Raw genomic sequence first — 24756 nt, forward strand, 5'->3', positions numbered from 1 at the left:
CTTTACAGTCTGAGCCTCCAGGAAGGCCCTCATTGTCCCCCCTTAACCCAGTTTTGGAAGAATCGGGGAGGAGCAGTCCTACAAAGTACCTGGGATGAGAGTTAGAAATATTACCCTACATTAGTGAGACAAACAGCTTATTATTTCATTCTAACATGAACCTGACATAAGATTTCAAATCCTTGAAAGTTTATAAACTTCAAACATGTGTATTCTTGGGAGAATATATTTAAAAAAAAAAGATTAGAACTGCCAAACTATCCTTGTTTTTCAGTTTCACCTAGAGTGCTGATCCTTTTTTCTTCCTTTCCAGAATCCTTGTTTATTCTTTCCTTTCCTCTCTATGCAGCTAAGATTCCATGGTCTATTGTTTTAGTGTCTTGCCATTTTTTTTTACATGTCTACTTCAAGTGCAGCTGGAGAAATTCTTACAACCAGACTGGTACTTATAGAAATTTATGATCCGCTACCTCAGGTGGGTTTTCAGCAGCGCCTTACAAATACGTATCTCTAGTCAACACACTCATTCCAACAACTTTCAAACTTCTGCCCTCCTCAGACCCTGCTGCTGCTGCTGTTGCTGCTAAGTCGCTTCAGTCGTGTCCGACTCTGTGTGACCCCAGAGACGGCAGCCCACCAGGCTCCCCCGTCCCTGGGATTCTCCAGGCAAGAACACTGGAGTGGGCTGCCATTTCCTTCTCCAGTGCATGAAAGTGAAAAGTGAAAGTGAAATCGCTCAGTCGTGTCCGACTCTTAGCGACCCCATGGACTGCAGCCTACCAGGCTCCTCCATCCATGGGATTTTCCAGGCAAGAGTACTGGAGTGGGGTGCCATTGCCTTCTCGGCCTCAGACCCTGAGTCTCTTTAAATTCCTCTTCTCCTTGACCTCAACAGATAATCTTGTTTCCTGCTTGACCGAGAATTGAACAGGAGCTACCACACTAACAAATCTGCAGGCATACCTACATCTCCACCCATATCTCTTTCCTCCTTGTTAGAATAAAAAAGGGTTCATTCTTCCTCCAAGACCAGCCTCTCCACCTGTTCTATGGATCCAGTCTCCTTTACATTTTTCAAAGACTCTTTTCTGTTACTAATCCGGTCTCCCTGTTACATTCAATCCTTTTATCTATACTTGTTCCTCAGCACTTAAAATATACTTGAGTCTTTCTTGCCCTCCCCAGTCACATTTCTTGAACAGAAAATTGCCTTTGCTCACATCTGCATTTTTCTCCTCCTGCTCCTAATATCTCAACGTCTTTGCCCAGCGCTGCGCTCTTGTCCCGCATGGCACAGACGCTCCTGTTTTCCTCTTCTCGGCTCTCAGTCTCCTTTGCTGGCTTCTCTCCTATTAAGTATTAAAGTTCATAGTTTTATATTTGAGATCCTCTTCTCTTATTCTGTCCTTTTCTGAAGTAATCATATCTGTGCAGAACACTTCAGTTATGCTGATGACTCCAAAATGTTTATCCTTTATCCAGACCTCTGTCCCGTTTCTTATATATTGCTGTATCTCTAGGCCTTCTACGGTGTTGTTCACTTATTAGGTGTTCAGTTAATGCTTTCCTTAAGACTGCCTGACAGAATGAATGAATAAACAAAATTTAATGAGTCTTTGTGACCAAAACCAAATCCTGCATATCCTCAGGCCTAGCACATAGTGGATGCTCAGTAAATGCTTTATAAATGACTTATCAAAAAAAGAATGAGTAAATAAAAACCTTTGTAATGATTCATTATAGCCAACCAAGACCAAAGACCTTATCTTATTCTCTTTAAAAATGTAACTTAGTATAGCTTAAACTAAAACTTGCTTCATGAGAGATTAATTCTTTAACAGATCAAGTATCAATAAAAGTTGCAGATGTGTTTGGAATGTTGACTGAATTATATGTGTGCAATGTATGAGGAATAAGAAATCAAAAGGTTATAGATACCTACTAACTATTGATCTAGTGTATATGTGGTGGTCACGAACACAGACTTTGGTTTGGGACCACTAGGAAGAGTACTCAGAACCTACTGTAGTTGTGTGACGCATCTGCGAAATGCAGAACCCACCTCAGAGGACTAACCACAATAATATTTGTATTATTGCATTTAGCTTAGCACAAGGCCTGGCACTGAATAAGTATTAAGTACTTATTATTAATAATTTTCCATTTTGATCCAGTTCATATAGGTGCCAATCAAAGACATACTGTAGATGAGTAATTGCTGAATATGGTTATTTATCAGAATCACTTCAGCTTAAAAAAAAAAAAAAGATTCTGAGGCCCATCCCCAGGCTGCTGAGTCAGACTGGAGTTGGGGAGGGGAGAGAGAAGTAGGGGAGGGGAGTCATTGTATGTATTTCTTAAAGCTCCCCAGGAGACTGTGAGCATCAGGTTTGGCAGTTATAATACTAAAGATAGAATTGTTTCTAGAAATCATCTGAGTATGAGATATAATCAGGAAAAATGGTTCTAGTGTGAAGGAAAAGGAGCCAGAAATGACATCTCTAAAAAGCCAATTGTCTGTAGCCTTTGGGATCAGTGGTCATATAGTTGAGCTGATTTGCCTGAGAACAGGTCATAATGAAAGTGAAGCAGGCACATTCATTATGCCTGTGAAACAGCTGAGCCATTTTCAAGGTCCCAGAATGAAAAGGAAAGCAGAGCAAGTGAGCTGTTAACAGCTGCCAAAATTAATTCAGAGTAGCCATGTGGGATGGGGAGGCATTAAGAGAGCTTCAGCAGGAGATGGTAGAAATATAAAGATTAAGTTTTAGGTATTGGAGGAAGAAAGGTTAGAGGGAAATAGATGAAGTAGCTGGGGTGAGCAAGAAAGACTATGAGAAAATAGGAGGAGATAATTCTTACTGGAAAAAGACATAGAGAACACATGCCTCAGAAGAAGAAGAAGAGGAAAAAGCCTTAAGAAGAATCGGGAACACATTTTGAGAGATTAACATGGAAAAGGCCAAAGGGAGCATGGATAAACGACCTATTATAAATGCACTCCAATGCCAGACACACCAGTACTACGGAAGGAGAGAGGTGCCATGAAGCCTAACCAAGGGAAATGCATGAGGGAGTTCAGAAGCACTGAAGGATAATCAGAATCACACAAGTAGGGATGAAGTCCAGCGCAGGTAGGAAAGCGTGCAGTGCAAAGAAGCGGAACATGGGAGTCTAAGGGGGCTTTCAGCGGACACTTCCCGTTTTCACCGGGGTCGGGCCGTGCGCCAGACATGGGCAGGGAATGCACTGCGGGACAGCTTCTGTTCTCATGGATGCTCATTTCTGATAAACCTTGAGGGCAGAAAGAGACAAAGTGACACTCTGGTTAGAGATACGACTGCCTGTGAACTAAGGGAATGCTTTGTTTTTTAAAAGACCCAGTAGACCCTGAAGCCGGGCAAGGCATTTTGAGCACTGAGGGAGTTTGGAGGGTGTGTTCAAATCTGGGTTGGAGTCTATCTGACCATAGGTGTAAAGTAAACAAAGAGATGGGGCTGGGTTTGTCAATATATGTGTGCATGTGTGTCTGTCTACACACATCTGTCTCTCATCCCCAAAGAAATTTGAAAAAAGAAAATGATTATTTGGTGTCTTTCTTTCATATTGTAAATAACGACGTTGTGGGAAAAGTCTGAAAGTAGCCAAAAAGAACCCAAGAAGCCAGACAATGAGAATCCATTTATAAAATAAGAATTAAATAATCCTTCTTAAGGTTTATACACTGTTACTGGTCTAAAATATATTTAGAAAGAAAAGTCGTCCGCTAGTACCGAAGGGATTGGTTCCAGAAGCCCCTGTGCAGAGATGGATGCTCAAATTCTTTATATAAAATGGTGGGTGCAGAGGACCATCTGTATTTTATAGCATTGCCAGGTCAACAGAATATATGGCAAAGTGAAATACCTTTTTTCCAATCATGCAGTAATAAGAACTCAAATTAATTTCTCAACAGCTGAGAGGTTTTGATAGAATCATTTCAAAGATAAACAAATTCCTGTTGGAACGCAAGAAAATTAAAAATATGAGGAGAAATAATCAACTTCCTATTGAAGGTGAGGAGGTGGTGGAAGTATTAAGGGAAGGCTCCCCGAGGGTTAAAAACCAAAGAAGTTAAAGGACTAAAGAGACCTATCTGTATGCAGACATGATTAATGAAAAGCATAAAAGTAAAGAAAAACAGATTGAAGACACTGAAGGAAACATTAAAAATCAGAAACCAAGTGGGAGAAGCCTTTATGCAGACCCAGGATAGTAGAAAACATAAGATTAAAGCTAAAATTAAGTCACTGCTTTACATGCTTGGATTTTGCAAAAACACAAAGGAGTGCATAGTAGGTAAAAAACACATTCAGATTGCCTTAAAAGGATAAGATTGGAAGTTAGAAGAATTCTTTGTCAAACTGTTTTAGGAGCTGCATAAGGATTCGGGGGGTTGCGTGGTGTATGTGGAGCAAGAGGCATCAGATGCCCATAGTAGCGCAGTGTCTAAAAATGAACAGATGGTTTAGCAGCAGACATCTAGATTCTGAAACTAAACAACATAATAAAATACTGTAGAAGGAAGAGAACTTCTGGGTTTAATGATCTACCAGAGACCTCTGAGTAGATCTTTGGCAGCTCTGTTCAAAGGCACATGGAAGGCGAGATAAGCAGCCCTATGGAACTGGTGTTAACAGGAAGTGAGACAAATTGGGAACTGGTACCTGCTGCTAATACTAAATACTGAATATAAGATTTTTGTGAGAATCCTGCTGGAAAGACTGAGAGGAACAATAGAGAACATGAGATGTGCCATAAAGGGGGTCTGAGAAGCTAACTGGAAAATCTTTACCCGGCCAAAGAATGAGGTGGGAAATAAGTTCATTCTATTTGAATTAAGAAAGGCTTTTGTTTAGACAAGCTGTGGTTTTCTCTTTAATTGTTCCAGAGCAGCTTTTGAAATATGAGGACTCTATATATGAGCTGTTGGGATCAGCGTCTCCATCCTCAATTAAAGATTGAAGGGAAAATTAAACTGATTAGAATAAAGTAGCACTGCTCATAATATCCTTTAGTACTTTCGCAGTCTATAGATTGAACTTCCTCTTCTCTATTAAAATTTTTTTAAGAGTTTTAGGATATAAAAGAGACAGTCCAGGAAGCTGAGGCCACTCATAGGCTAGTATTCAAAAATAGCATCTCTCTAGCTGTTTCAAGAGTAGAATTTAAAAGAGAGTACAGAGAAGCTGGAATAGCATCATAAAAATGAGTAAAAAAAACAAAGTAATGAAAACTTATAAAGAAAAATAAAGGATAGCTATGTTCTTTGGAGGGGTAAAGAATGCAAAAGGAAAGTGCATCATGAAAATACAGTAATCCCCCCTTATCCACAGGAGATGTATACCTAGAACCCCCACTGTATACCTGAAACCATAGGTAGTCTAAACCCTAGACTTACTTAGGTTTTTACATACATACATACCTATGATAAATTTTAATTTCTAAATTAGGCCCAGTAAGAAATTAGCAACAGTAATAATAAAATAGAACAGTTACAACAATATCCTGAAATCAGAGTTATATGAATGTGTTCTCTCCCTCACAGAATGTCTCTTACTTGACTCACCTTGTGATTGATGTGAGATGATAAAATGCCTGTATGATCAGATGAGATGAAATGAATGACCTAGCGTTAGGCTGCTCTTGACCTTCTGGTGATAGGTTAGGAGGAGAAGCACTTGCTTTGGGTGATCTTGGGTCGTTGAGCCGTGATGCTGTGAGTTGGCTGTTAGCAGCAGGTGATGACGATGGTTAGGGATCGCAGGCAGAACAGAGCATGTCAGCCCAAATTCCACCATGTTACTCATTCAGTTCAGTTCAGTCGCTCAGTCGTGTCCGACTCTTTGCGACCCCATGAACTGCAGCACGCCAGGCCTCCCTGTCCATCACCAACTCCTGGAGTTCACTCAGACTCACATCCATCGAGTCAGTGATGCCATCCAGCCATCTCATCCTCTGTCATCCCCTTCTCCTCCTGCCCCCAATCCCTCCCAGCATCAGAGTCTTTGCCAATGAGTCAACTCTTCGCATGAGGTGGCCAAAGTACTGGAGTTTCAGCTTTAGCATCATTCTTTCCAAAGAAATCCCAGGGCTGATCTCCTTCAGAATGGACTGGTTGGATCTCCTTGCAGTCTAAGGGACTCTGAAGAGTCTTCTCCAACACCACAGTTCAGAAGCATCAATTCTTCGGCGCTCAGCCTTCTTCATAGTCCAACTCTCACATCCATACATGACCACAGGAAAAACCATAGCCTTGACTAGATGGACCTTTGTTGGCAAAGTAAAGTCTCTGCTTTTGAATATGCTATCTAGGTTGGTCATAACTTTTCTTCCAAGGAGTAAGCGTCTTTTAATTTCATGGCTACAGTCACCATCTGCAGTGATTTTGGAGCCCAAAAAATAAAGTCTGACATTGTTTCCACTGTTTCCCCATCTATTTGCCATGAAGTGATGGGACCAGATGCCATGATCTTCGTTTTCTGAATGTTGAGTTTTAAGCCAACTTTTTCACTCTCCTCTTTCACCTTCATCAAGAGGCTTTTTAGTTCCTCTTCACTTTCTGCCATAAGGGTAGTGTCATCTGCATATCTGAGGTTATTGATATTTCTCCCGGCAATCTTTAGTAAAAGGCGAAAGATTTATACGCTTTGAGGAGAAACCAGAGTATCTCTCCCGGCAGTCTTGATTCCAGCTTGTGCTTCTTCCAGTCCAGCGCTTCTCATGATGTACTCTGCATAGAAGTTAAAGAAGCAGGGTGACAATATACAGCCTTGATGTACTCCTTTTCCTCTTTGGAACCAGTCTGTTGTTCCATGTCCAGTTCTAACTGTTGCTTCCTGACCTGCATACAAATTTCTGAAGAGGCAGGTCAGGTGGTCTGGTATTCCCATCTCTCTCAGAATTTTCCACAGTTTATTGTGATCCACATAGTCAAAGGCTTTGGCATAGTCAATAAAGCAGAAATAGATGCTTTTCTGGAACTCTCTTGCTTTTTCCATGATCCAGCGGATGTTGGCAATTTGGTCTCTGGTTCCTCTGCCTTTTCTAAAACCAGCTTGAACATCAGGAAGTTCACGGTTCACGTATTGCTGAAGGCTGGCTTGGAGAATTTTGAGCTTTACTTTACTAGCGTGTGAGATGAGTGCAATTGTGTGGTAGTTTGAGCATTCTTTGGCATTGCCTTTCTTTGGGATTGGAGTGAAAACTGACCTTTTCCAGTCCTGTGGCCACTGCTGAATTTTCCAAATTTGCTGGCACATTGAGTGGAGTCCTTTCACAGCATCATCTTTCAGGCTTTGAAATAGCTCCACTGGAATTCCATCACCTCCACTAGCTTTGTTTATAGAGATGCTTTCTAAGGCCCACTTGACTTCACATTCCAGGATATCTGGCTCTAGGTGAGTGATCATACCATCGTGATTATCTGGGTCATGAAGATCTTTTTTGTACAGTTCTGTACAGTTCTTCTGTGTATTCTTGCCACCTCTTCATATCTTCTGCTTCTGTTAGGTCCATACCATTTCTGTCCTTTATCGAGCCCATCTTTGCATGAAATGTTCCCTTGGTATCTCTAATTTTCTTAAAGAGATCTCTAGTCTTTCCCATTCTGTTGTTTTCCTCTATTTCTTTGCATTGATCACTGAGGAAGGCTTTCTTATCTCTTCTTGCTATTCTTTGGAACTCTACACTCAGATGCTTATATCTTTCCTTTTCTCCTTTGCTTTTTGCTTCTCTTCTTTTCACAGCTATTTGTAAGGCCTCCCCAGACAGCCATTTTACTTTTTTGCATTTCTTTTCCATGGAGATGGTCTTGATCCCTGTCTCCTGTACAGTGTCACAAACCTCATTCCATAGTTCATCAGGCACTCTATCAGATCTAGTCCCTTAAGTCTATTTCTCACTTCCACTGTATAATCATAAGGGATTTGATTTAGGTCATACCTGAATGGTCTAGTGGTTTTCCCTACTTTTTTCAATTTAAGAATTTGGCAATAAGGAGTTCATGATCTGAGCCACAGTCAGCTCCCGGTCTTGTTTTTGTTGACTGAATAGAGCTTCTCCATCTTTGGCTGCAAAGAATATAATCAATCTGATTTTGGTGTTGACCATCTGGTGATGTCCATGTGTAGAGTCTTCTTTTGTGTTGTTGGAAGAGGGTGTTTGCTACGACCAATGCATTTTCTTGGCAAAACTCTATTAGTCTTTGCCCTGCTTCATTCTGTATTCCAAGGCCAAATTTTCCTGTTACTCCAGGTGTTTCTTGACTTTGTACTTTTGCATTCCAGTCCCCTATAATGAAAAGGACATCTTCATAACAGCACACAACTTAAAACTTAAGAATTGTTTCTTTCCGGAATTTTCAGACCACAGTTGACTGCTGGTAACTGGAACCACAGAAAGCAAAATCACAGATTGGAGAGGGGCTACTGAAAAAGAAGTGGGAAAGAAAATAGAGGCTAATTAGAAGTTATTAGAGAGCAGTCCTTTGATCTCAGACCACACAGCTGTTGATGTCAGGTTTTCCTGCTGCCTCTTGCAGCTTTTCATCAGTGAGCTCATTCCCATAGTTTTAATTGCCATTTGTATGCTATTAACTCTCACATCAGTTCAGTTCAGTCATTCAGCCTAGTCCAACTCTTTGTGACCCCATGGACTGCAGCATGCCAGGCCTCCCTGTCCAGTCCATCACCAACTCCCGGAGTTTACTCAAACTCAGTCCATCGAGTTGGTGATGCCATCCAGCCATCTCATCCTCTGTCGTCCCCTTCTCCTCCTCCCTTCAATCTTTCCCAGCATCGGCGTCTTTTCAATTGAGTCAGCTCTTCGCATTAGGTGGCCAAAGTATTAGAGCTTCAGCTTCAGCATCAGTCCTTCCAGTGAATATTCAGGACTGATTTCCTTTAGGATGGACTGGTTGGATCTCCTTGCAGTCCTAGGAACTCTCAAGAGTCTTCTCCAACACCACAGTTCAAAAGCATCAATTCTTCGGTGCTCAGCTTTCTTCACAGTCCAACTTTCACATCCATACATGACCACTGGAAGAACCATAGCCTTGCTAGGCGGACCTTTGTTGACAAATTAATGTCTCTGCTTTTTAATATGGTGTCTAGGTTGGTCATAGCTCTCAGATCAACTCCAAACTAGTATATCCCGCTTCCTATTAAAGATCTTTTCTTAGATGTGTCACAAGTGCTTCAAATTCAGTGGGTTCGGATCTGAACAACATCATCTCCCCATGTCTTCCTCCCATCCCAGCCTGCTTCCCCTGTGTCTCCCTGTGGTGGAGCACTGCAGTCTCACTCACCTTAGTCCCCTCACTCTAGAAACTGAAACATCACCCTAAGGCTTCCTGTTTTACTCCTCAGTCTAATCAACTGGTCAGACTATTCGTTGTTCCCCTTTAGTCTCTCTCACATGCATTTATCTCTTGTCCTCATTCTGTTAGTTCAGACTAGGGGTTGGCAAACTTTCTCTATAAAGGGCCAGCTGGTAAATACTTGGACCTCCCAGGTGGCTCAGTAGTAAAGAATCTACCTGCAACATAGGAGCTGCAGGAGACGTGGGTTTGATCCCTGGGTTGGGAAGATCCCCTGGAGAAGGGAATGGCTACCCACTCCAGTATTCTGGCCTGGAGAATTCCATGGACTGTATAGTCCATGGGGTTGCAAAGAGTCGGACATGAATGAGTGACCAAGCATGGAATATTATTCAGCAATAAAAAGGAATGAACTATTGATGTATGCTAAGTTGCTTCAGTTGTGTCCGACTCTTTGCAACCCCATCGACTGTAGCCCACCAGGCTTCTCTGTCCATGGGGTTCTGCAGGCAAGAATACTCAAGTGAGTGGCCATCTCCTCCTCCGGGGGATCTTCCCCACCCGGGGATCGACCCCGGTCTCTTATGTCTCCTGTATTGGCAGGTAGGTCCTTTACCACTAGTGCCACCTGGGACGCCCAGGTACATTATGCTGATTGGAAAGAGTCTCAAAAGGTCACATACCATATGATTACACTTAACATTCTTGAAATGATAAAATTACAGAGATGGAGAACAAATTAGTGGTTACCTGGGATCAGGAACAGTGTGGAAGGAGGATGGGTTTGACTGCAAAGGATAGCATGAGGGAGATATTTGTGATGATAGCATAGTTCTGTATCTTGTGTTGATGGTGTTTACATGAATCTATACGTGTGATAAGACAGCATAGAACTGTACATGTTGTATCAATGTCAGTTTCCTGGTTTTGAAGTTGTGTAGTTATATAAGATGTACCCACTGGGGGAAATTGTGGGAAGGGTATATGGGATTTCTCTGTACTATCTTTGCAATTTCCTATGAACCTAAAATTATTTCAAGATGAAAAATTAAAAATTTTTTTCTTTAGAGATTTAAGTGGTATTTAGTGTAATCATTTGCCACTCATGGTACTGCATTTGATCAACTTAAATCAATCTGTGCCTTTCAAAATAATATTACTATTGAGATTGACAAGAGAACTGTTTGTAGTGATAACTTTAGTTGGATTTACAATTAGCTGAAACCTATTTAAACAAGAACTGAGACACTGTAGTTCTTTGCTTGTTATCCTAAGACATTCCTTGTCTTAGTTTTTAACTTAAGTGGTAAGGCTTAGTCTGAGTCTTTGGGTACACTTTCAGTTCCCAGAGCTCCTGTATACTGGCTTCTAGAGGACAATGACTGCAGCAGTGAGTCCTGTATAAAAATAATATCTGTCCTCTTGGGGGAGCTTGATGAACAATAAGTACTTCCGACTTGGCATTAATTCTTTTCTTAATATAGAGTTGAAAATCTTCTGGTAAGATTTTGGAAAACATCTGATTTTTTTTTTTCAAAAAAGCAATATTCACCTCAAACTTTCAAACAATGTCGTACTATATATTAAATTAAATTAATATTCTTATGCAACTTTAAAATGAATATTACAAAATCAGAACTTACAATTCTCTTTGGAAAATGTGGCATACGTAACTTAAATATTTTTGTTTTGTACTTATTATCAAGCTCAAAGTGAATATGAGGGGGAAAAGGTAAATATAAGCAAAACTACATATTCTTTAGTAAAATTAAGACGATTTTTTTTCAGGTTAAACTGCAGAACAACATATCATATCAGATGGCAGACATACATCATTTAAAGGGTAAGAAACTTACTTACAAATTAAAGTTCACTAAATGTCTAAAATCCTGAAGAGTTAAGAAATCCTCAAGTCAGATAGCTAAATGAAATAGAGTTTTGAACAAAGCTCCTCTGATGGCAAAACATGTTTCCTTTTGTCTTAAGAGATAATAAAAATTTTAATGTTGTTTTATATATAATAAGTACAAGTTAAAATTTGAGATCTGCATTTTACTCTTGTGCTGTGGACAGATTTCATACAATGAAACGTTAAAAGAATCTTTAAAGAAAACTGAGGTGTTGCTTCGGAGACTGTCAGATTACCAGGGAAAGGGTTAGGAGTGACCCCTCTGTACTGTGTCCAGCCTGCTGAAATAATCCATTCAGTTCTGGGAATGCTTTGGGCAGGTCCCCCAAGCTCAATATTTTAGATACCCGGGGAACAAAGAAGCTTGGAACAGAAGCCAGGGAGCCTGGAGGTAGATTAGATAGATGAAGAGTTTTTTTTGTTTCATTTTGATGAAGTGATTGTTGTTATTCAGTTGCTGAGTCATGTGTGACTCCTTACGACCCCATGGACTGCAGCACACCAGGCTCCTCTCTCTTCCACTGTCTCCTGGAGTTTGCTCCAAGTCATGTCCGTTGAGTCAGTGATGCTAACCATCTGCCGCCCTCTTCTCCTTTTGCCTTCAGTATTTCCCAGCATCAGGGTCTTTTCCCACTGAGTCGGCTCTTCACATCAGGTGGCCAAAGTAAGAGCTTCAGCTTCAGCATCAGTCCTTCCAGTGAATATTTGGGGTTGGTGAAGTGATAGGAGATGTCTAAAGCTCTTATGAAAAATAATAGTTAAAGAGAACAAGCTCTATACTCTGCTTGCGTTACTTCACGCTATCCCTGGCCTTTGGAATTTGAGGTCTAAGGACCATCCCTCTTTTCCCTCATACCCTTTGATTACAACACTACGTATTTTAAAACTTTGCATGAAGTTTCTCTAAATTTATCAATGTGGGTAGTACTTGCTCTCTGATTTCATAAATTTTTCTTTATAACCATTTTGAACCTCTGTCGGATTAGGTAATATATTGTTAACACTCTCTTTAAGAAGCCAACCTACGCTGGCTAATTTATGCAAGCTTTGTCCCTCGCCAAGCAAAACCATTAGGGGGCAGCCTTGGTGGATTACAGCCCAAACACAGGGGCTACTCGCGTTGTGCTGTGTACGATTTCGAACAGCTCCGGTTTTCTGCGAGGAGTCCGCTTTCCGGGCGGCCACAGTTGTCGCTGTGGCGTTCGTGCCGTGCTGTCCTCTTTGTGGCTCCCAGGCGTGCACGGGACGGCGCAGAAGGCGGCGCCCTGCCAGTGCTGATTCTGCTTGTCGTCAGAGTGATTTCTTACTAAATAGTAATAGACTGGGGCTTTTCCTTGTATATGTCAGAGAAAATGACAGCCCATGTTCCTGAGTAAAAATCTTTATTATACTGTGTGCATCCACAGTTGAAGTAGATCCTGAGATGTTTTGAAATTTAGGTGATAGACTTCAGCAAAGAAAAAAGATTTGATTTGAGCTCATAACTGTGCAACTCTTGGCTTTAGTGCAGTTACTGAAGCTGGGACTCTTGAAATTGAGTTTCATTAATGTGACTTTTGCACCTTAGGAACTGTTTCTACTGAAACTAACTTCTTGACAAGTTGACAGTACAATGCACATTTGCCTGTTTTCATTGACATTAATGTCAGATATATTGGAGTTAATATACATCAGATTCTTAAAAAAAAAATAAACCCTTATGGTAATTAATATTTTCTTGGAAATAAAAAGATTGGAGTTGTTTTTAGTGCCTGAGAAAGTAAATTAACATCCTAGTATACATTGACTTATTTAGACTAACTTCCCTTTTTTTATGCCTGTTACTGAAAGAAAATTTGAAAAAAAAAAAAGTAAGAGTTTTTTTTTTTTTGGCTGTAAAAGCTCATCCTAGGCAACCCCTTTCTCAACCATATCCCTAATCTTTTGAAGTTAAATTGAGGGATTATGGCCATGCCCTCTATAGCATGCCCTGCTGTTGCTGTTATTGCTCGGCTGCACAGTTGGCCTTGGGTCTGACGCCCTCTAAGTTACGCGGAGCATTCTGCTGTGCTGACCTTGAGCAGCCTACTAGACAGAGTATCTTTGGGTTCAAATCAGCTGAAAGTAAAACTGTGATACAGAAAACTTTTATCTTTACTTTTGCTTTTTGATCTGTTTCTACCCCACCCCACCCCCGCTCTTTTTGGCCTTGCCGTGTGGCTTGTGGGATATCAGTTTCCTGACCAGGGACTGAACCCGGCCGCAGCAGTGAAAATGTAGAACCCTAAGCACCAGACCCGCAGGCAGCTCTACTTTTACTCCTTTCAAGTCTTTAACTATTCAAAGCACCAATCAGCTCCATGCTTTATATTCCTTGCCCTGTATTCAAATAGGTTCAGTTCAGTTCAGTTCAGTAGCTCAGTCGTGTCCGACTCTTTGCGACCCCATGAAACGCAGCACACCAGGCCTCCCTGTCCATCACCAACTCCCGGAGTCCACCCAAACCCATGTCCATTGAGTCGTTGATGCCATCCAACCATCTCATCCTCTGTTGTCTCCTTCTCTTCCTGCCTTCAATCTTTCCCAGCATCAGGGTCTTTTCAAATGAGTCAGCTCTCTGCATCAGGTGGCCAAAGTATTGGAGTTTCAGCTTCAACATCAGTCCTTCCAATGAACACCCAGGACTAATGCCCTTCAGGATGGACTGGTTGGATCTGCTTGCAGTCCAAGGGACTCTGAAGAGTCTTATCCAACACCACAGTTCAAAAGCATCAGTTCTTCGGTGCTCAGCTTTCTTCACAGTCCAACTTTCACATGCATACACGACCACTGGAAAAACCACACCCTTAGAAGCTGGTATTTTACATGCACTGAAATTCATACTGTTTTATTTTTTTGTCAATTGAATTTTAAGCCTTTTATCTCCATTTAAAAATGGAAGACTTTATTTCCTGATAAAGATATTTCAAATACTGTTAGTGAGAAGCATTTTGGGGAAGCAGAGAAGCAATCTCAAATCTTGAAATCATACATGCCTTACGTTCATTCTGAGGGTAAACTTAGCTGTTTAGTGAGTTTACTGTATAGGAAAAAGAAGCCTGAAGGGGTCCTGTAGATCAGCAGTTGAGATCCATTACCCTAGTAACTGTGAGGTTATACTGGTTTGACTTTTTTTTTTTAATTGCAGTAACTTTTCAGTTCTGGAATCTTTGCTGGCTAAGTCTATCTATAAGCTACGAGACTTCTTTGTTCTGAGAATCAGCATCCGTAGCTGAGGCCAGAGCTCTGCTCCCTCTTGCCCTCTGCTTCTTAGTAGGTGGGGCCAGGGAGCGGGTAACAAGCTGAATATTGTTTCATGGATACCTGGCCTCGGATTTGTTACTTTTATCTGAGGTAGGGGAATGACTGAAAAACTACAGAGATCAACCATGTTTGCATATTGTAGAGTTAATAGAGCAAGTAGAGAAATGTAAAATGTGACTTGACTAAACTCATAGAAACAGGGAGTAGAATGGTGGTTACCAGGGTTTGGGGGATGTGTGGGGAAAATGAGACGTTGGCTAAAGGGTACAAACTGTTAGTTACAGGACGAGTACGGTTTGGTGATCTGTGATGATTATAGTTAACAATATTGTGTTATAACAATACTATACTATATACTTGGAAGTTGCTGAAAGAGTAGATCTTAAATGTTCTCACCACACACAAAAAAAGTAGTAATTATGTGAGATAGTGGAGGTGTTGGCTAATGTGATGGTAATCATTTTACAATATGTTAGTGAATCAAATCAACATGTATGCCTTGAACTCACATAGTGTATCTCAACTAAAATTTTAAAAATAATAAAAAATGTAGCTTGAATAGGCAAGCATAATTATCAACTACAAGCATTTTATGTAAATCATTTACATTTCATGTTTGATTATTAATCTTATATAATAGCTATTACATGCATATTGTTAAACTTTATATACCTCATCAAGCGTTCATGTGACTTGAACATTTTTATTTGTTGTTGTTACTGTAGTTATGATTCCACAATAAAAGTTGTAGAGAAAAAAAATGTGCTCAGAATCCCACCAGTAAGCTTAATCACTGATAGCATTTTGATGTAATTTTATTCTTGTCTATTTTTTTACATGGATAAATTTATACTATAAATTTATGTTTATACCTGCTTTTTAAAAACTTACATCACACACAAAAAAACTTACATCACAAGGATTTCTGGGTGCCTTTAAAGTAACAAGACTAATTTGTTAAGCCTTCTGTGAAAAGCAGATGTTATAATATTGGCATATTATAGTTAGAAATTATATTTTAGTCTTAATAAGTAGATGTTGCTTATATAGAATAGACCTCTGTTCCCATTTATGAAAATTAAGACTTTCTTAATTACTGCTTTTGCATAACTGATAAGGCTGTTGGCAAATTTTTTTATCCTCTGTCCAAGAAACTGACATTTCTCTTCCTTGGCTGAATTTTTTTTTGTAGGATTAGATGGAGTGACTCTAGAAAATGTGGGGCTAGTGATTATAGATTAAATGTTCACAAAAGAGCATCTGGCTCAGCTTTTAATTTACTATCCAGTTTGAAATTTCATATTATTCATTACAACTAAAACTTTTAGCTCTGGTCCAGAGATTATAAGCTTTGGAAATGGAATTTTGGTGTATGTGGATGTAATTCAGTAGCGGAACTAGAAGTCAGATCTAAAGAGATTGGTACCTAAGTTGGGAATCAAATGTGATTTTAAAATGAATTCTGCATCCATAGCCAACACATCTAAAAAATATGATTTCCCCCCTACTTTTTGTAAAGCAGTTAGGTTTAGAGAGAGAGGCAGCTCTTCATGTTCTGTTTCCACAACTTAGCATATGGTCTATATAATGTGTAAAGATGTATAATTTTTAAATATTTCTGGTCGATGTGAAAGCCACTGAGGCTGTCTTGTTTTAAAAATAAATTTTATTGTGCATACGTGTGTATGAAAGGCAGTTAAATATGGTACTAGTCATGTAATTTAACTTCTTGAGAGTGTGAATAAATAGAGAACTGTATATAATTTTAGAAATCCCGTGCCTTCTTAACAGGAAGTAGCAGAGTACGTAAACTTCGTTCCTTTGCTTTTGTTTTGCTTCCGTTTTGTGGATAGAGCAACTTGCTGAGCTTCGTCAGGAGTTCCTTCGACAGGAAGACCAACTTCAAGACTATAGGAAGAACAATACTTACCTTGTGAAGAGGTTAGAATATGAGAGGTAAGACTGCACGCAGTAAGTATTTACGAATCTTGAATATTTGTCCAACATTCAGTCAAGTCATTTCTTCCTTTCTGGAGCTTGTTTTTCTTCTCTTCTTTCATTTTACTAAGTCTTTTAAATTCCTTTTCCAAAAAAAAAAAGGAAAATAAATTCCTTTTCTATTGTCTTTGTATGTGTCTGTGAAATCTATTTTATTTTGATAGCTTGAAGAACATGAAAATATCTCATACAAGGCACGTTGAATCTACCCCTGTAGACATTGTAAGACATTGTAGACATTGTAAGACAGAAAATCACGTAAGAAATCAGTTTTACAGTAAAAGGTATTTTTTAGGTCTGCATACCAAAAATTAGAAAGAGTCAACATATTTTAAACTGTTTATCCATTTCTGAACATCTTACTCTTGTAGGTTGTCAATATGCATCTACTACATATATGTTTTTTAATCTAATAGTGTTCAGTAATTTTCTGTATATCTTTAGGATTAAAGATTGACATACTTAGAGGTAATAAATTATTCCAGTGTATTAGTATGCTAGAGCTTGTTTAATCTCTCCCAATTGCTGGACCACTGTAGGAGTTTTCCTTTTCTCACTGTTACGATTATCAACTATAAAAATCTTTGTGCAAAAAGGATTTTTTTTCCTCTTATGTTATTTCACTGATTATATTCTCAAATACAGAACTTCTGAGATAGAATGTTTATTGATCTTATCACATATATGAAAATTGCTTTGTAAAATGACTATACTAATTTATACTGTAAATGTTTCCCTGTGGCCCCACCAACATTGACTTTTATAATTCTGACTTAATTTCACTAGTATAGGAATAAGGAAAGCACTATATATACATATAGGAAGCTTAATTTGCATTTTAAATGGTAGAAGGCAACACTTTTCTATGTATTTATTATTTGTTTCTTTTTACATGAATGATCTTTTCGTATGCTTTGCCTGCTTGTCCAGTTGAAATTCATAATTTTATCTGTTTGTGCCTTTACATTTTGTCTTGCTGGTTGCATTCTGTCTTTTTTATTAGTTTCTTCTGTTCTTGCTCTTTTTATGGTTTAGGCTTTTATTATTGTGTTGAAAGTATTGGGTTGGCTAAGAGTTAGTTCGAGTTTTTCATAACATCTTACAGAAAAACCCAAACGAACTTTTTGGATAACTCAATACTGTTTGATGACTTATCTGCTGCAACTGCTTAAAATTTCTTTTTAAAAATTCATCTTTCTAATTTCTGTTTTTTAATTAGCTTTATCAATATTTTTATCCTCTATTAAAGATTCAGGTATTTTAAGGATTTTGACTGTGAGCTATTTTCATGTCTGCTCTTTGTCCTCTCCTATCCACTCTCCTGCTGACTGAATGCTTTATCCATATAGATGTATGTTTTCAGCTTCTAAACATCTTTGAGATCAACTCAAGATATTATAGTCTAAAAGAATGACTTTCTAATTTAGTTTTCAGTGTGGACAACAGATCAAGGAGTTAAGAGCTCAGCATGAAGAAAATATTAAAAAGTTAGCAGACCAGTTTTTGCAGGAACAAAAGGTAAATTTTAAAAATACTTAAAATATGTTCTTGTTATAAATCTTATAATTTAGAAGTTAAATTTTGTATTTTTGTCATAAAACATTATATTTTTAAGTATTTTAGCCTATGTAATTCTAAAAATGACTTCAGTGGCTTTAGTACTGAGTAAATTAAACATTTGCAAAAATATAACCTCAGGTCTTAAAACTAATTTTGAGCTAAATAACTTTTGCCTGACTTTTAAAAGTAATTTTTGCTGTTTATTTCTCAGTTTGTAAGTGGATAATCATGTTACTGAAAAATCAGTTACTTCGTATTTTACCCTTTTGAGAAATAGGAAAAAAAATTGAGAAACTTTTACTTATCAATCTTTGTTGTTTCTAATTCCTTTCTTAAAATACAGAAATGAAATGCTAGCGACTATTTTCATATTTTGGGGGTGGCAAATTCTTTTATTAAGTCATACAGTTCCAGTAGATAAATATTATGGAAGTCCTGCTAGAAATAGAAGGAATTTGAAATTTACAAGTCATGAAGACATTCATTTTTCACACCCTGTAGTCTAGTCTGACTAGCTATAGTTTGTATACAGTCTTGTGATTTAGAGTAAAGAGAGATTGAATAGTGAAAAGTATTTTTCTTGGTCTCTGGTAGTCTCTCACCTAAAGGACTAGAAGCTCAGGAAACCAGGTTTTCGTGCTCTGTTTTTTCACCATTTTGCAACATGATATTGAGAGCATCTTTTTTTTTACCCATAAAGTGAAACAGCTGCTGTCTGTCTTCAGCCTTCCTTGCAGAGACATGGGGTAGGTTACGGGGAGATGGCAGGCACAAGTGAGCTGCCTTAGTGGGGCTGAGGCCCCGGGGCAGCCAGCAGACACTGCCGGGACCCTGCGTGCGCAGAGGGGCATAGCAGTGGTTTGGCCAAAAGTTTGTTCGCTTTTTCTGTAAGATCTTAACAGAAAAACCTGAACGAGCCTTTTGACCAACCCTATAGAACACAAATGGAGAAGGCAATGGCACCCCACTCCAGTACTCTTGCCCGGAAAATCCCATGGACAGAGGAGCCTGGTAGGCTGCAGTCCATGGGGTCGCTAAGAGTCGGACATGACTGAGCGACTTCACTTTGACTTTTCACTTTCATGCATTGGAGAAGGAAATGGCAACCCACTCCAGTGTTCTTGCCTAGAGAATTCCAGGGATGGGGGAGCCTGGTGGGCTGCCATCTATGGGGTCTCACAGAGTCGGACACAACTGAAGTGACTTAGCAGCAGGAGCAGCATAGAACACAAAAGGAAGAGGACCAGAGGCTTGCTGATGGAACTGTGGTATTATGAGCCCATCATATAAATGGGATAAGTTTGTTCTCTTCTCCCAAGAAGTGTATATATCAGCTTTTTCCTTTCTCTTGGCAAGTGTAGTTCTCTCTTTCTGCTCTTCTATTTTAGCCTATTTTTATATTGTTAATTAACTAATATCCTGTCCCATTCTTTGCCCTTATGCTGCCCTAAATGGAACAAGGTGGAGAGAAATGGAGGTGCTTAACCTTAAGTTCTCTTAAGAGAACGTCTTTCTAGGATGACACACCAGCGCCTCGTTCTGCTCCTCACCCTCAGTTCCTACCCTTCAGCTACCACGACTTGATTCTGTGAAATCTGAGTTGTTTTTCATAGGAACAAATCCATTATAAGCTATAAGAAACAAGCATAAGGTGTGTTCAGGGATTTTTTTTTAACCAAGTACATGCCTGTCTTAGAAATTACTCTAAGGAGGGGGTCAGCAAACTAACTGCAACCTCCTGCCTTTTTTTTCCATACTGCCCATCGGCCAAAAAAAGTGGTTATTGCATTTTTAAAATGGTTAAAAAAATCAAAAGAATATTCTATGACATGGGAAAGCTGTAAGAAACTGAAATCTTAATGTCTAGAGATACAGTTTATTAGAACACAGCCACAGTCATTTGTTTACTGCTTTCATGCTATCACAAAGGAAGATAAGTTGTCACAGACCAGAGGAGACTTGGGTTTCCCAGGTGGCTCAGTGGTAGAGAATCTTCCTGCCAACACAGGACGCGTGGAAGACACAGGTTCTGTCCCTGGGTTGGGAAGATCCCCTGGAGAAGGAAATGGCAGTCCACTCCAGTATACTTGCTTGGGAAATCCCCTGGACAGAGGTGCCTGGCAGGTTACAGTCCCTGGGGTCGCAAAAAGTTGGACACGACTGAGCACAGAGAAGACTTAAGAAGACCTGAGTATTTAAATGTAATGTAGTAAAAATGTAAGTAAATAAATTAATTAAATAAATGCAGTATAATATCCTGGATTGGATGCTGGAACAGAAAAAGGCCTTAATGGAAAAAGTAGTGAAATCTAAATAAAGGCTGGAGTTTAGTTAATAATGTACTAATGTTGTTTTCTTAGTTTTGCAAATGTATCATGCTAATGTGATGTTAACACTAAGGGAAATTGAGTGATTGGTAATTACTTTTCTATAAATTTAAATTATTTCAGAGTAAAAACTATATTTAAAAAAGAACTAGGTGGCCCCCTTACCAAATCAACAATATTGAATTTAGAAAGCCATCCTATTTTATTAATTGTATTTATTATTGTCCATTCACAGAAAACTATTGCATTAATAATGAATCAAAGGACAATATCTTTGCTAACTGTTTTAAACGGAGAAGTATTTTGGACGAGTAGTTTGTTGACTTTTAAGTTTTGTTTCTTTGCTTTATCCATATCATAAAGCTGTGGAGTACTTATTATGGAAGTTGCCTTATAATGTGGCATTATAGCGAAAATGCACAGAGATGCAGGATGGCTTAGGTTGTGTACCTCACAGATTTTCTCACCTTTGGCCTTTATACTGATATGTTCAGAAATTTCAGTTTATCATTTCACACATCAGCAGTTAAGCTCTGAAAATTGGCTATAGCTTATCAAGTTCCCAAATCCTGTGGGAGTAAGAAAGATGGTTTGAATCCCTTTCCATACTTCTCCAGCTTTGTAATCTTGAACAAACTATATAACTTCTTTAAGCCTCAGTTTTATTTTGTTTTCCTTAAAACTATTCATTTATCTGTACTAGAGGACAGGCTTGAAAACAAGTTGCAAACTAGGAGACATGGCAGAAGTATTGCCTGGTACACTGGAATACCTACACTTGATGGTCAAAGTGCCCATTCTTCTTTATTATGACAAATTCTTACCGTTTGGCTCCTATGTTTCTAGAGTTCCTGTAGATCTTGTAGTACTGTTGTTTTTTTATAATGTTACCAGTGATTACATTGCATAGCGTTTTAGAGTTGGCAAAGCATTTAATGCTAATATTATTATGCATTAAATATTAATATGGCAACCCAAGAGTGTGTACTTGATTCCGTCCCTCTCCCAGTTTTCCGTGAGACAGCTCAACCAGTTAAGAGAAAACTGGGACCCACAGGATTGAATCAGGCTTAATCATAACCTGCACCCAACTCCAGTACTGTTGCCTGGAAAATCCCATGGACGGAGGAGCTTGATAGGCTGCAGTCCATGGGGTCGAGAAGAGTCGAACATGACCGACCACTTCACTTTCACTTTTCACTTTCATGCATTGGAGAAGGAAATGGCAACCCACTCCAGTGTTCTTGCCTGGAACACCCCAGGGACGGGGGAGCCTGGTGGGCTGCCGTCTATGGGGGTCACACAGAGTCGGACACGACTGAAGCGACTTAGCAGCAGCAGCAGCAGCAACAATCATAAACTGAAGATTCAGGTTTCCCAGAAGGCGATATGGTCAGGTGAGGTAGGTTACAGGGAGCACTGGCTTGTGTACTGTTCTGCCATCCTTCTGTGCTTGAGTGGCCGGTGCACCTGGCAAGACTTTGCCTGTTTTCCACCTTGCTGTTTCTGCTGGGAGAAGAACCTGCCAGTGTCGACAGCCATCGATCCCACTTGAGGGGTCCCTGGGTGCCGGCCTCCTGCTGTCTGCCCTCCTGCTTGGTTAAAACATGCCGTACAGAACCAATGCTCCCCCAGGCCTCTGCAGCCAGCACTCAGCAAGACTCTTCTGACTGAGTCACTCCCTCAGCATAGCCAAAGGGCATTATCTCTGCCTAACATTTTAGGCCATTTGTTGTAATTAGAGACTTAAAAAAAAAAAAAACTTATTCTTTGACTTCATGTTAGGTATAAAAACTGAACAAAAAAATAATATTACATCCCACATCTCTTAAGTGTTTGGAATTTGGACCCATGGTATGTATTTCAGAATATTTAGTTTATTTCAGAATATTTAGTCAAAAAAATGAACTATTTCAGAATATTTAGTTAATATTAACTAAATATTAACATTTAGTTAATAAAATGAACTATTTCAAAATATTAAGTATTTGGAATTTGGACCCATGGTATGTATTTCAAAAAAAATGAACTGTTTCAGAATATTTAGTTAACACAACTAATATTTAGTTGTGTCAATAGTTTAACATTTTGAGCTGAAAAATACTTACTGTTAGCAAATCTTAATCTCACAGCAAGAGGCCCACAAGTTTGAATCAAAAGGTGGAAATGAATTGGATACGGACAATCATGCAGTGCCTAAAAACATTCCAGAAGTTGCTGAGAACGGTGCAGGCAAGAATGAAGAACCCTCAAGCCATCATATTCCACATGGGAAAGGTATTACTATTATTTTGTGTTAAGAGGGGATTGACTTCTTCTCACTTTGAAGTGAACATTTTCAGTCATAAAGAATATTGTTTGATTTTTCTTCCATTATGTTTAGGTATCTGTTTCAAATTTGAATACTTTAACAGAGAAGAAAAAAATAATAAGTCCATAGAGTTATAGCTGTATCCATAGAAAGATTTATAGATACTCATTCGATGTGGCCCGTTGCTTTACAAACTGATTGTTACATTCCTTCATTGTATGTAAGGAAAAATACAGAATTATGTTTTTATTACTTGAGCAGAACAAATCAAACGAGGTGGTGATGCAGGCATGCCTGGAATAGAAGAGAATGACCTTGCAAAAGCTGAAGATGTTCCTGTTGGTAAGTAAAAGTTACTGGATTTTAACTGAAGCAATCATCTTATTTTTCATGTGACTGTTGTTTTTTTGAGTAACATCTGAGAAAAGTCATATGTATCTTGGGGACCACTATTTTTAGTTAACTACCTACCTATTAATTCCCAGAATATAATTGTTTTAGATATAATTTTTATGGAAAATTTTGCTAAAGTGTATAAAATACTTGTTTTTGCCTGAAGAGTCAAACATATTTGAACTTTTTCTTGATGACTCAAGAGTTATTGCTCATGACAGTTATGCTATATGTTCAAGCTGCTTATGTTTACTAAAAGTATATGTGGTTTCTTTCCTTCAGGCTAAATGTTCCCAGGTTGTGGTGGTGTTGGTATTCTTTAATATGGCAGAATAATACCCTTATATAGGTTTTTAGGACTTGGCATGTCTTTTCAGTTAATCACCCTACAATTTAAGCAGCTTGTTCACTTTTTTCCTTCTCTTACGGCCACTTCTGCTCAGTGTATATCTCTTCATTAGTATGTCTGCTGCTTTCTTTCTGTTTGGTCTGTGTCACTGCTGCTGCCCTAATCCCATGCAGTTTTTTCATGTCTCTCGGTTTCCTTACCATTTCTATGTTTGTTTCTTAGCTATCGTAGATACCCTTCCATGCTGACTCCAGTTTATTATGAAAAATAGGAAGTAACAGCATATCTTTGGTTCTTCTTTGCTGTTTTCATTCCTTTGCAATCTCCATGATTATTTCTGTAGTTTTAGCTCATTGTGGCTGAAATTGCTGAGTGTCTAAGGTCCAAATGAATGAATGAATATCAACAGCACTGCAATCTAGGAACATTTAGCTTGAAAGAAATAAACTACTTATACTTTTAATAAACATAAGTAGCTTGAACACAGCATGACTATCATGAACAATAACTCTGAGCCATCAAGAAAAAGTTCAAATATGTTTGACTCTTAAGGCAAAAGCAGTTAGTCCTTTCCTTTGCATAGTTTCGCCATCTTCTCAAATTCTTTCATATCTATATTCTTTTGAGTTGCCAGTTCACAGTGTATTCCCTCCAAGTAAAGTTCAGGGCAAGAGCAAGAACATGAGTTTATAAATAAGGAGTAAGGATGAGCATGTTTTTTTTGTAAGGCCATGAAGTAATCCAGTGATTCTTTTTTTTTTTTAATTTTTTAATTGAAGGATAATTGCTTTACAGAATTTTGTTGTTTTCTGTCAAACCTGAACATAAATCAGCCATAGGTATACTCCAGTGATTCTTAAAGTTGGTTCTTGAACCAGCAGTGTCAGCCTTACCCAGGAACTTATTTAATAGAAACACATATTCTTAGGTCCCATTCCAGACGGACAGCATAAGAAATTCTTGGAATGTAGCCGAACAGTCTGCATTTTAACAAGCTCTCCAGGTGGTTTTGGTGTTTGCCAATGTTTTAGAACCACTGGCTTAGGTGTTAAAGAAATATTGAGGGCAAGGACCATGTATTCTTCTGAATTTTTGCAGTACTTACCCTAGTCCTAGATTCACTGAGGTTTAGGTTGATTAATCTCTTTATATTGTGCTTACTTTTTAAAAATTAAATGAAAGGTTCTTTAAATTCTATAGTGCTTTATAATTTTCATAAGTTTCACCCACATGATTACATATAATCCCATAAAATAGCTATCTTGTCCC

At 38.8% G+C, this 24756-nt stretch overlaps 1 protein-coding gene and 1 pseudogene across 2 annotated transcripts in view; one reads left to right on the forward strand and one right to left on the reverse strand.

Moving 5' to 3' along the window:
• Positions 1–24756, forward strand: part of GOLM2 (golgi membrane protein 2) — an 86237-nt gene that overhangs the window by 22646 nt on the left and 38835 nt on the right. For both annotated transcript variants that reach the window (XM_061429717.1, XM_061429718.1), the window contains exons 2-6: positions 11147–11201; positions 16403–16505; positions 17975–18065; positions 22567–22711; positions 23007–23087. In XM_061429717.1, coding sequence (XP_061285701.1) covers positions 11147–11201; positions 16403–16505; positions 17975–18065; positions 22567–22711; positions 23007–23087 — 475 coding nt within the window. The remainder of the gene's footprint in view (positions 1–11146; positions 11202–16402; positions 16506–17974; positions 18066–22566; positions 22712–23006; positions 23088–24756) is intronic.
• On the reverse strand, positions 6636–6703 carry LOC133256325 (U5 spliceosomal RNA; annotated as a pseudogene).

The sequence above is a fragment of the Bos javanicus genome, chromosome 10, assembly GCF_032452875.1.
Source record: "Bos javanicus breed banteng chromosome 10, ARS-OSU_banteng_1.0, whole genome shotgun sequence".
Lineage (NCBI taxonomy): Eukaryota > Metazoa > Chordata > Mammalia > Artiodactyla > Bovidae > Bos > Bos javanicus.